Source organism: Varanus komodoensis, unplaced genomic scaffold (assembly GCF_004798865.1).
Source record: "Varanus komodoensis strain SLA01 unplaced genomic scaffold, ASM479886v1 scaffold137, whole genome shotgun sequence".
In the NCBI taxonomy this organism is placed as follows: Eukaryota; Metazoa; Chordata; class Lepidosauria; order Squamata; family Varanidae; genus Varanus; species Varanus komodoensis.
The window spans coordinates 59,638-71,955 of NW_025335397.1; the positions used below are offsets into that span (position 1 = coordinate 59,638).

The window sequence follows — 12,318 nt, forward strand, 5'->3', positions numbered from 1 at the left end:
GGCTCGTCGGCCGCCCTCTGCCAGAGGGCCGACGGGCGCCGGGCGGCGGCCTCGGGGCTGGCCTGGCGCTGCCCTCGCCGGAGGGGCGCCCGCCCGGAATGCCAGGCCGGTTCAGGACTGCCTGGAGGAGGCCCTGAGCGGCAGCACTCCTGGGTGCCGGAGTAGGATGTTTCGGTGCACGGGAGGGATCCCGGTAAGGGGAGACAAGAGGCCAGGGCAAACCTCGAGGCGTCATCGGAGGGTTCTCGGGCGCTGCTGGCTCTCCTGAACGAAAGGGTTTCCGCAAAACACGTGCAACAACTTCGAAGAATTGCAAGCTGCGAGGCTTTTCTGTCATCCCTGATATTGTCGGTGAGGTACCCTGGAAAAACTCTAGGGATCGCAAGTAATGCAACATTTGTATGTATTCGTTAAGCGATATTGGAGATACAAAGCATTGTTGGAATGCCTGCTATCTGCAGTCTGTTTCCTTGGAAATTGTTTGTGTGCCAGCAGTATTCTAAAAGAGGGGCTACAGTATTACTCTGTAAGTGTATCGGAGGAAACATTCCAGAGAAGATAGCTGTTTGTAAACATTGCAAAGTAGAGTGAGAGGAGGAAATTTTGCTTGTGAACCACCTGCCAGGATTCCTGCTCTATGCTTGTTACACATTGCTGCTTTTCAGAGCAGTAAATGCCAGATTTCTTGGTAGCATTCTGAAGTCCCGAGTTCATTGTTTCAGTCCGTATTTCTGTCTGGACGCTCCGTTTATCTATGTGAAGGCCTATAATTACCTGAATGGTAACTACATGCTTGGCACTACAATGAATTGAGGGGCCTGCCTTTGTTTGTAATCAATGTCCTATCTCCCTCTCCTCTCCAGGTGAACCGTTCTCCAACCCCCTGGCCCCAGATGGCCATGAGATAGATGATTCTCATTCTTTCCACCAGTGAGTTGAGCTTTTATTGTATTTTGAAAAAGGATTTCAGTTTTTGAGGAAAGAAAAAAAGTGGTCTGCACGACTGTACACCCTGGTGAATGTTCAGAATGTTTGATGAGGGGAATATTCCAGCCTTACCTCAGAGCTTGGCAAGCGTGCAAATTGCACTGCAGTTGTGCTTGGCCGTGAGGTCTAGCCCAGCCATGTGTGTCGATGTGGCTGTTCTGGGGTTTCATAGCCTGGCACACTTGAGAGGATAACCTGCACCCTGACCCTGTGGATCTCCCATGAACGCACAAGTGCAGGTGATGGAAAGGGGTTCCTGGTGACCAAAATTTGGAAAAAGCTAACTCCTGCCACTGCAAAGTGCCAGGACTGTACTGGTTAAGGGTTGGTGGGTGGAGTTCTAGTCAGTGCAGTTGGGAAGAGGAGGCGTAGCAGCCCCAGAGAGCGGAAAAATGTGCCCATGGCAGTGTGTCCTGCCCTTGGATTTTGTTTCTGTTCTGTGCCCTTCTCCCCTCGCGGCCTAACCTGTGTGCTGTTAGCAGCAGGGGAGTGCTGAAAGCTATGGGACCACGGTGATTTGAAAACTGTAAGAATGGATGTTGCAAATAAAATACCATGAAGGAGCACATGCAGTTCCTAGCATGCAGCAAAATTTTTAGTAGGACATGTTGAAGGCAGGATATCGTGTTGTGGGTTTTTCCATTAAATGCATATTTTTATCGTAGGTCTAAACTGACCAATGAAGACTTCCGCAAGCTTCTTATGACCCCACGGGCAGCTCCAACATCTGCACCACCTTCCAAGTCTCGCCATCATGAGTGAGCATGCTGTTTCTGTACTTAACAAAATATCAAACTCTTCTCTGTTCCCTGCAGCTCATGAATATTAATATGATAGTTGACTTTAGCGCTGTCTGATGTACACACATGTGTGTTCATGCATGATCTCTCGCTCTCTCTTGCATACATAGTCTGTATACATAGAATGTCTATGCATGAGAAAGTACATTTAGAATTACTGAGTTATTGAAACTAATAGAATGAATATTAATAATAGTGTTTTTATTTTATAAATTATAGCAATCTTGAAAGATAAGGTGGTATCATCTAGTATTAGTGCTAAGGGGACTGAGGTTTGGAGAATAGTAGGTTGCCTAAAGCCTCATGGAAAGTTTATGACTGAGGCAATATTTCAACTGAGATTCCATGGATAGCATTTTTAGCCAGAATGCTGCCTAGTTCTTAAAATACACCATGCCTCTTGAAAGCACTTTTTCTGCAGTTTCAAAGCTGCTTTTGGCTCCCCTTGATGGACTGAGACAAGGAATCTTACAGTTGCCACACAGGCTAAGAAGGGCTGAAATGACCTACTTCAAGCCAATTGTTAGCTTTCTGTTGAAAGTGAATGTTCTACTTACACAGAACTTTCTGTAAGATCTGCCATCGTTGCAACATGTTTCTGTCCTTTTAGGATGCCAAGAGAATACAACGAAGATGAAGATCCAGCTGCTCGCAGGAGAAAGAAGAAAAGGTAAATGCCAGGAGAGGTTTGGATCTTGAAGCTTCCTAAAAAGCCAGTGTGGTGTAGTGTTTAAGAGCATGGGACTGGGACTCACTCGATCTGGCTTCTAGTCCCCGCTCGGCCATGGAACCAACTGGGTGACTTTGGGCCGGTCACAGACTCTCAGCCCAACCTACCTCACAGGGTTGTTGTTGTGGGGATAAGATGGAGGAGGAGATGTAAGCTGCCTTGAGCCCTTTGTAGGAAAAAGGCAGGATAGAAATCGAGAAAGAAAGAGAGAAAAAGAAAGACAGACAGACACAGACAATCCACTTTCAAAGTGGAGGTAGAATCCATACTAAAGTTCCTTTAGAAGGAGATGGGCCCTTGGATAGCTCTTCTTTAAGGGAGGTTGACAAACTTTGTTTATTTGACTTTGAAGGGAAAAATGAAGCTTGATTATGTTCTTTATCCAGTTACTCCCTGCATTCTTTTTTTCTGCTGTCTGGCTTTTTCCCAGGTTGTGGCAGTTGTACTCCAGTGAATATTTCACCTAGAAGCAGATAACATGAATGATACTTTATTAATCTTACTAGTAAGGGCATGAGGTGGAATTTGCTTGCCTGGGCACGGGTCCTCCTTGAATGAAACTTGTGACTGTTTGAGTTCTGTTTTGATTTTAGGCTAAAATCCAAAGCTCTGAGTGCTGTAGGCCCCCATGTTGTTGGTTAGGTGGAGCTAATGGTTTGTGCCGTGTGGTGGCTTGCAGGCAGCACTCAAGATGAGGATAACTCAAATAATGGGGCAGTTCGCATGGTCAAGCAGCCCACCGTGGTTTATTTAATCTGCCAGATTTCTAAATAACCACAAGCAGTTATTTATCAATATATTCTTTAAGCGACAGGGGGTTGTGGTGCATACCGGCAGCCATGTTGAATATTCAGTAGCAGCTGCAGCGTGTCATGTTGCTTGAACCTGGGGACCATGGGTTCTGCAAGGATTCTTGGTTCAGGTGGCACAAGCCGTAACCTGAAGGTTCATGGTCGTGCCTGTGAACACTGCAGCTGCAGCTGGCTTAGATGAACCACCATGAGCTGTAGATTGCACAAACCCACCCAATAAATATATGGATCTCTCCACGCGGAAGAAACAAACGACCAGAGGGGCTGGTGTGGCCATCTCTGCAGCGGCAGTGTTAAGAGCAGCTGGAATTCCCCTGCAGTGTGATGCTCTGTGTGTTTCCATTATAACTGGCCTGTTTCCCTGCCGCCAGCTATTACGCAAAGTTACGTCAGCAAGAGATTGAACGAGAGAGGGAGCTGGCGGAGAAGTACCGAGATCGTGCCAAGGAGAGAAGGGACGGGGTCAACAAGGACTACGAGGAAACGGAGCTGATCAGCACAACTGCCAACTACAGGGCCGTGGGACCCACTGCGGAAGCGTGAGTGCAGTCTCGGTTTCTGCTGCTCTGCTTGGCCGTGGGGTGCGGCTCTCCCATCACAAGCTCTGTTGTGTCACTCTAGGGACAAGTCAGCAGCAGAGAAGAGGCGGCAGTTGATCCAGGAGTCCAAGTTCTTGGGGGGTGACATGGAGCACACTCACTTGGTCAAGGGTCTGGATTTTGCCTTGCTGCAAAAGGTGAGCCGGCGCATGGAAGAGCGTGCCTGCCGTTCCCGCGGCTGGGATCCACCCACCCCGCATACGGTGGCCCCTCCACTGACAAGCTTTTGGGGCTGGCCTGTACGAGGGAGACGGGGAGGATCTGCTTAGGCTGAGCCTTCATCCTGCTCTTGCGGCTTAGCCCTTCCAGATGTGTTACAGTCAGATTGTGCTTACCTGTGTCCGTTTGTAGATGCACGTTACAAACTATTTTTGAGCTTTATTTAATTGGATCTTAATATGTATATATGAATGATACCAATCTCGAGAAATCTCGAGATATAAATTCCCTGCTTTGTGTGTGTGTATTTTTCGGTAGTCGTTGGGATAAGTAGTCATAAAAGTAGTCACGTTTTTTTTTAACTTGGCTTCTCCTCCCCACTCACAGTATGCTTGTGAGCAGGCCAGCCATGTGCCCTTGCTCACATCACCAGAGAGATGTCTCTGTCAGATGCTTGCCTTTGATTTGGGGGGAAGCTGTTCCCAACACCACTTAGGCAAGTGCTTTGAAGAAAATTCTCTCTGGACAGGTGCGTGCCGAGATTGCCAGCAAAGAAAAGGAAGAAGAGGAACTGATGGAGAAGCCCCAGAAGGAAACTAAGTGAGTGGGGACACGGACAGTTCTGGCCTGTATGTTGTTAGAACAAAGACGGTAGCACAGAAACTCATGTCAACTCTCTCGCTTTTATTTTTACTTTTTTTAAAGAAAAGATGAAGATCCAGAAAACAAAATTGAATTCAAGACTCGCTTGGGTAGGGATATTTAAAAGTTTGCTTCTATTGGTGTCAACTTTGGACTAGACTGCCGTGAGCAAATGTGGTAGAATTCTAAATAGTGAGTGGAATTAATAATTGGTTGGCTACTACGGCCTTTGGTTTATGTGGTCAGAAGGAAGGCTGTTGGAGCAATGGCTGAAGTGCCATCATGTTACTTGGCGGCCTGGGTCCCCAAGCTGGTATGTAATTTCCTTTCTTGCCAGGCCGCAATATTTATCGAATGCTGTTCAAGAGCAAGGCCTATGAGCGAAACGAGCTCTTCCTGCCCGGGAGGATGGCCTACGTGGTGGATCTCGATGACGAATATGCAGACACAGACATCCCCACAACCCTGATCCGAAGCAAGGCTGATTGTCCTACCATGGAGGTAATTGTCCCGAACAAGCTCCCTGCATTATTAGAAATGGCTCTGTTTGTGTTAACTTTTGGTGAGCGCACATGGCCTCCCTGAGCCTCGTGATTGTTCTGACCTTTTCTTCCAGGCACAGACCACACTAACTACAAATGATATTGTCATCAGCAAGCTGACTCAGATTCTTTCATACCTGAGGCAAGGCACTCGGAACAAAAAGCTCAAGAAGAAGGACAAAGGTAGGCCCCTGTGTTTCGGTCTTGGGAGAGGCACACATGTCTCTTTTGCATAACCCCTCTTGAGATTAATTGCCTTGAAAGGAAGGTGTGATTAAGTTTGGGCAAACTAAACAAATATGAGAGCTTGGATTTTTGTAGAGCTTTTCCGCCTTGCATGGTGATACTACCTAGTAGAGCAGGCTGCTTGACATGGGCAAGTCAGAGCAAATCCTGCTTGGGCTTCCTCTTCCCAAAGTTACCCACTTCTCAGGCTGCAGAGGTGGAGCCTGCATGTGCACAACTGACAGGCCGGCAGTTTTGGATGCCCCAGAGCAGAGGATGTCGTCAGCATCTGCATGCTTGTGTGTTCCACTGCCTTCTGAGGAAACAAAGCTGGCCCCTAATCTGGGTGCAGAGGTAGTCCTGTTCTGATTGCTCTCTGTTTGCAGGAAAACTGGATGAGAAGAAACCACCAGAAGCAGATATGAAGTAAGTAAACTAAGCTTTTGAAGGGATTCTCCTCCAGCTATTTAGCTGGACTCTCTTCATTGTATTGGAGACCTTCTCCCAGAAGCTGCTACCATGTGGGAAGGCCCTCGAAAAGATTCTGAAAGAGAACAAGCCAATAGTCTGGTTTGGCTTATCCATCCTTCAGAGTTGAGGGGACTGGCTGGAGGAGACTAGTTTAATCCTCGAGAGATTGCTTTATAAGGGGAGTGGTTTAGATTAGAGGAGCACATCAGGAAAATATTCCTGCTTTTTTGAAGACTTGTGTGCATTTTGATTTGCTGTCTTTTAAATTTGTATCTGTTTAACCAAAAAGTATTTTTGAGGACATTGGGGATTACGTACCGTCTGCGGCAAAGGTTCCTCGAGAGAAGGAGCGGGAGCGGTATCGGGAACGTGAGCGGGAACGTGAGCGTGAAAGAGAGCGAGACCGGGAACATGAGCGAGACCGGGAACGGGACCGAGAGAGGGAACGAGAGGAGGAAAAGAGGCACAGCTATTTTGAAAAACCCAAAGCTGACGATGAGGTAAGTGAGCAATATTCCCATCATCACATGGAGGCCTTGTGGCACATGAACCTTGTGAGAGTTAAATTGCAGATAATTCCTAATCATTATTTCAATTTGCCATGGTAAAATGGAGGCACGTTCCTTGTAGAAGCAGGCTTGTTTGCCGCTCTGCTGAGTGGTGTGGAATAATTGAGGGCGAGCATATTGTGAACTGGGAATCACCAGGGCATGATTTTCAGTGGTTGGTGTACAGGTTAATAAGGGAGAAGGCAGGGCAGCATTCTGAATACGGAGAGGTACTAGTGCTTGGTGGGCGTGCACTTTGCTGCACCCTTCCCGGCAGAAGAGCCTCCCGACCATCTTGCTTGTGCCACTGTCCTAATGTGTTCCTTCCTTTCTCCTTTTAGCCTATCGACATCGATAAAGGTATGTCATTCTGTTTGCCTTGGTGGAAAACTGATCGGGCAGGATCAATTGCCCAATCCACTGGCTGCGCGGTGGGGGGTTTCCTTCTCAGCCCACAAGTATTGTTCAGATTGCCAGGAATGTAACATTGGAGATGGCACCCAAGATTCAGGCAGTTCATTTTGGGCCTGGGATTCATCTTTCACTGGATGCTTGACCCTAGCTGGATCAGGAGGGATTTGTGTATCCCATCGCACCTGTTCGCATTTCCTTGGTTGGCCACCTGCCACCTAATCTTACCTCCTGGGTTTCCCAGTTGCCACGCTTTGTGGTGCTTTGGACTGTAGAGGGCAGTGACGCCAGCTCGAAGGGGTCGCTGTGGATGCTTCGTAAATGTGGCCTCTTGCTTCTGGGCTATAGAATAGTGTCATCTTTCTTTGACCACCGCAGGTGGGAATACAATTGCCTCTGCCACAGTAACATAGCCTGCTTCTTCATCTTCCTTGTTTCCAGGACCCGGCTCAGCCAAGGAGCTGATCAAATCCATCAATGAGAAGTTTGCTGGTGCAGGTGGCTGGGAAGGGTCAGAGTCATATCCTTTCTGTGAGAGCCTCAGGAACTGGGTGGGATAGAAGTGGAGGATGTGCACGGGCTGGGGGTGGGACGCAGGGCTGGGGGAAAGCTGCCGCTGCATGCCAGCCGCGGCAGTGAGCTGCTCCAGGAAGCTGCCTGCGTCCCCTCCTGGGAAAGGAGGACAGTTTCTTCCTGTGCTGTTTTCTGAGCCTGGTGATGCCCAAACCAAGCTTTTCTTTAACATCCGACACATTAAAAAAGCCTGAAGACAAAAAGCAACTGGGAGACTTCTTTGGGATGTCAAACAGCTATGCTGAATGCTACCCTGCGACGTAAGAGGGCTTGATGGCTTTGCGGGGCAGGGAGGAGGTGGCATTCCCATGGCCGACGTGGCTGATGGGGTGCCTGTGTGTGATGTGTCGTCATCCCGTCCCCCCCTCCCCCCCTCGGGTCTGGTGCATGCTCTCAGTGCCTCAGCATGCGTTGTTCAGATTCGCCCGTCTGCTTCTCTGCCACTGTGCTGCCATTTCTTGTTCCATTTTGCCAGCGTCCCTTGTTAGGGAAAGTTTCTCAGATTCAAAAGGGGTTTGGTTATTCCAGCATTATGACTTGCCCCCAAACTGTACTGGTAAACATGTATATAGTTCCCACCATGACCTGTTGTGTGCTCTTCTAAATGTTGTTGGACTCAGCATCCCATCATCCTTTACTATTGGCTATGCTGGCTGGGACCAGTGGAGTCCAACCGCATCTGGAAAGCCACAGGTTCCCCAGCAGTGAGGCACAGCAACGGGAGTCCCGTCATCAGGGGAGTTTGGGTTTGGAGATCTGTGCCTGAATTACTGATCTCCAAGTCTTCCTGGAATCTCTCTGCATATCTTAGTAGCTTAACCAAACAATCTGGAAATATATTTGACTGGCTTGTTCTGTTAGCCAGAAATTACAAGCTAGAAATACTTACTTAGACATTGCACTGCACTTCTGTTTATAATAAAACATAATTAAATCTGAAAACCTAGACTTAAAAATAGCACATTAACTTAAAGTGGTTATGCTGTAGCATCGGGGAAGCTGGAGAAAAACTGAGAGACCATTCGGCTTGCTCTAGCCAACTAAAGGCTTCTGTCAGCACGAGTGAAGTATGCAGCTCTGAATTCAAAGGCATGTAAATAGGCGGAGTGCTGAAGCCGGTGGGGTTAGGTGGCTAATTTGAAGGGGGATTTTTGTGTAGGAAAAAACCACCCTTTTTACCAAGGAGGCTATTTTCCCACCTACGTAACAGAGCATTGGCAGAGAATGTCTGAACTTGTTCCAGCAAATCTTGATTTTTAGCAGATTACATGTCTGCCCTTCAGTGTTTCCAGTCTCAGCACATGCCGATTAGAGTCTGAGTTTGGTATGTGATGTCCTTGCTGTTGGCTAGTAGAGTCCCTTAGGGTCCTACAGTTGCAATTTACTCAGCATTGAGGTACCCTCTTTGAGGCAGACTAGCCTCAAAGTGCTTCCAGGGTAGTCTAAAGATAATTTAAGACTGGGACAAATTGTTTGCAGATGGTTCACCTGTAAGCATGCGTGTTTTCTCTGTTGTTCTCTGAGAACAGATCTTGAATGGGCTTGCTTGGACATGCTTTGGATTGTCTGACATTTATTATTGGCGTTAAACAACCTCGCAGTATATCTGATACTACAGGTGTTGCTGGTGGGCTGACTGTGTTGACCAGAGTCTTTGAATCTGGAAAAACCAAATTTGGATGCTGTGGGTATACATAAGATCCAATTACTGCTTTTATTTCCAGAATGGATGACATGGCTGTGGACAGTGATGAGGAAGTCGACTATAGCAAAATGGATCAGGTGTGTTGTCAGTCATTTACAATGTTAGACGAGGCATTTTACCCTTGATAAATGCTTTTGCAGCTTGATATGATGGATTCTGAACTGTCTTCAGATTTCATGGGGCTTTCCTTTCCAACTGGAGCCTGGTGTCGCAGCTCTTAATGCCCTGGCCCGGTTTGCAGTGGAATGAGGCAGTGGAACCTCAGACTGCAAGGCTTGTGGCAGTGAGTGAGGCTGCAAGGCCCAAATGCAAAACAGAAAACAAACAAAAACTCCCTGCAGAGAGCATAGGATCACCATAAAAGAGATCCCGGAATCTTTCTTCCTGGCCTGCTGGTGCCTCTCCAGTTTGAATGCGCGGGCAGTTTGGCTGTCGTTCAAGCAGGGGGGTGTTCAGAGGTGGCATTCCCTGCTATCTAAAACAGCAGAATGTTTTCGCATTGTTCCACTGTAGATGCAGATCAAGCTTCTCTCTTTTCTCTCCCTCCCAAGGGAAACAAAAAGGGGCCGCTCGGTCGCTGGGACTTCGATACACAGGAGGAGTACAGCGAGTACATGAACAACAAGGAGGCCCTGCCCAAGTGAGCCTGCCCAGCGCCTCCAGCTGCATGGCCTTCCGCGCGGGGTGGGGGGCTTCACAAGCGAGCCGTCTCCCGTAGCAGAGCCAAGAGCCTAGGCCTCTGTCCCAGGCCCCAAGGCGGCCGCAGCCGTTGAAGAGCTTCCCCACTCATCTCTGGGGTTCCCCTGTGTGATTGCAGAGCCGCATTCCAGTATGGAATCAAGATGTCTGAGGGCCGCAAGACACGCCGCTTCAAGGAGACCAATGACAAGGCCGAGCTGGATCGGCAGTGGAAGAAGATCAGCGCGGTGAGCATCTCGAGCCGGGCTGCTCCGCTTGGCCCTTCCTTGGATGCGCTCCTCAGACTGGCACAGCCACTTCCAGAATTGTTTTAGGCTGCAAGTGGAAATACGGGTTGGGCGTCTGGCTTACTCAGTCAGAAGCGGGCGTGTGCCTTCGCTGCCGGCCTTTCTGCGCAGCCCTCTGGGATGCCAAACGAGCATCGGGCATTCCCAAGTGCTCTGTCCTCCCGAGCATTGTCAGGTTTCTGATGCTGGAGGGGCATGGAGGACGCAGCCTTCCTTCGCAGTGTGGACGGGGCGCTTCTTCCCCATGTGTGGTGGCTTGAAGGCTGATCCAACCTGACAGAAAAGTTTGACTGCAGTGCTGCGTGGATGTTCCTTGTCAGAACCCGGGTCAACCCGACACAGGCTGTTGTGATCTTTATTGATTGTACTTTCTCCACAGATCATTGAAAAAAGGAAGAAGATGGAGGCTGATGGGTGAGCAGAATTTGCTTAATCTTGAGAACTCCTGTTCTGTGAAAGCTCTCCTCTGGGCTTATCTCGGCTGCGCACACCTCCTCATGTGCTTTCCGCGGAGCCAGCCCCTCCGCTGTGGCAGCTGCAGGAACGGGGATGTGCTTTGCATGCGTGGAGAGAGGAACGCTGCTGTATTATCTGTGCTGTTGCCACTTGGGCTACCCATCCCCCAGGCCCCAGCGATGAGCCCCCAAGAACTGACACATCTAAAACTAAAGACGGCCTTTCCCTTTTCCTGTCAGCTCTGGATTGGGGGTTCAAGTGTTTGCACGTGCGCAATTCCAGACTCTGGCTTGGAGGGTTTGTCCCCGTTCTAGGCACTGGCCTGCCGATGTGGGGCATGGGCATGTTAGCCTGGTGCTAGGGCTGCAGCTCACCCCAGGCCCCGTGGCCCCAGTTGCATGGGGATTCCGGCAGAGGCACCCGCCAGTGTCTTAACCAGAGGGAAACGTTTCTGGCCTGCTGGAAGGATGTTGCTGTCTTCAGTATCTGAGGTTGCAATCTTGCCTCCAAGTAAGTTACACCGAACTCAGTGAAGTGAGGGCAGCACTGAGGGTGAGAGCAATGTAAACCACTTTGAATTCTTTAAAAAAAGGGGAAGGTGGGATCGAAATCAAATATATAAATACTGTGCACTTACAAGTGCTACTCTCTGCAGGCAGGGAAAGTAAGATGAGTGCTTGTGTCCTGCTGTTTTTTGTTTTTTCAGCATGCTTTACTGTATATTGTTTCTCATGAACGTCTGCAATTTCAGGGTTGAAGTGAAGAGACCGAAATACTGAAACCCCCATTAACCTTTGACTCCATCATCTGTGCTCGTGAAGCTTGGCTGGACTGGAGACGAGGCGCTGGGAGTGGTCTGCGGCCTCCCTGCGGCTCTGAAGCAAAGCCGCCCTGATCCTCGCTCTTGGCATCACAGAGGGCCTTGAACCCACAAGCAGGAGCTTTAGTTTGTCTTGTATAGCCCACAAGTACATATATAGTACATGTTGCCCAGGAGCCTGCGTGCCAGCTTTTGTGGCTTGTAGTCTTGGTACATGAAATAAAATCTGCACTAATACTGCTGTCACATGTTTGTGTTTCTTTTTCTTGTAAATGGTAATGCCCTTAGATTGCCCTTGAGCAGTTTCTTTATTCTCTATATTTGGGGAAGACCTCATTTGAAATGAGAGAGAGAATTTGACATTAAGGAAGGGTATCTTGCAGTTTGCTCAGTGTAGGAGTACAAACAGTGCAGCCTCCCACAACATCTGTGGTGGATGAAAGAGAGAGGGCTGGCACCAGGGAGGAGGCAGTGGCTTCCGGCCATAGGAGCCCGGTTCCCAGGGGATGGCCGCGCGGAGACGGTGCCAGGCTCCTGCCACTTGCTGGGATGCTCCTGGAGCCGGGCTTCCCCGGCGAGGCCACTCCGGGGGCAGGAGGCAGGGCTACGGCTGCAGCGAGGGCGCGGCTTGTGCGAGCGGGCAGCAGCGGCCTCGGGAGCGGGCTGCAGGCCCAATGCGCCCCGTGGCTCGTGCGCGTGCGGTGCCCGAGGCCTGACGAGTGGTGCCCCGGCCCGTGAGGGGCGCGGCTTACCGGCAAGGGAGAGGAGCCCAGCGCTGGTCAAGCTACAACCACACGGGCCACCAGGCGTTCGCAGCGGCAAAGCGGGCCGAGCGGCTGCGCGACGCCCCCC

General features: G+C 49.6%; 1 protein-coding gene across 2 annotated transcripts in view; it reads left to right on the top strand.

The window, feature by feature from the left end:
* The window catches only part of IK (IK cytokine), a 12,010-nt gene extending 298 nt beyond the window's left edge, over positions 1-11,712 (top strand). Inside the window, exons 1-20 of one of the 2 annotated variants that reach the window (XM_044422822.1) lie at positions 205-351; positions 864-930; positions 1,653-1,745; positions 2,398-2,457; positions 3,701-3,868; positions 3,951-4,065; positions 4,617-4,687; positions 4,793-4,839; positions 5,067-5,230; positions 5,346-5,454; positions 5,883-5,922; positions 6,257-6,467; positions 6,857-6,875; positions 7,368-7,446; positions 7,679-7,759; positions 9,224-9,281; positions 9,756-9,844; positions 10,022-10,130; positions 10,570-10,604; positions 11,398-11,712. In XM_044422822.1, coding sequence (XP_044278757.1) covers positions 1,690-1,745; positions 2,398-2,457; positions 3,701-3,868; positions 3,951-4,065; positions 4,617-4,687; positions 4,793-4,839; positions 5,067-5,230; positions 5,346-5,454; positions 5,883-5,922; positions 6,257-6,467; positions 6,857-6,875; positions 7,368-7,446; positions 7,679-7,759; positions 9,224-9,281; positions 9,756-9,844; positions 10,022-10,130; positions 10,570-10,604; positions 11,398-11,425 — 1,539 coding nt within the window. In that variant the 5' untranslated portion in view covers positions 205-351; positions 864-930; positions 1,653-1,689 and the 3' untranslated portion in view covers positions 11,426-11,712. Of the gene's footprint in view, positions 1-204; positions 352-863; positions 931-1,652; positions 1,746-2,397; positions 2,458-3,700; positions 3,869-3,950; positions 4,066-4,616; positions 4,688-4,792; positions 4,840-5,066; positions 5,231-5,345; positions 5,455-5,882; positions 5,923-6,256; positions 6,468-6,856; positions 6,876-7,367; positions 7,447-7,678; positions 7,760-9,223; positions 9,282-9,755; positions 9,845-10,021; positions 10,131-10,569; positions 10,605-11,397 lie in introns of those variants that run through there. The other variant, XM_044422821.1, reaches the window with a different exon arrangement.
* The last annotated feature ends 606 nt before the right edge of the window (positions 11,713-12,318 follow it).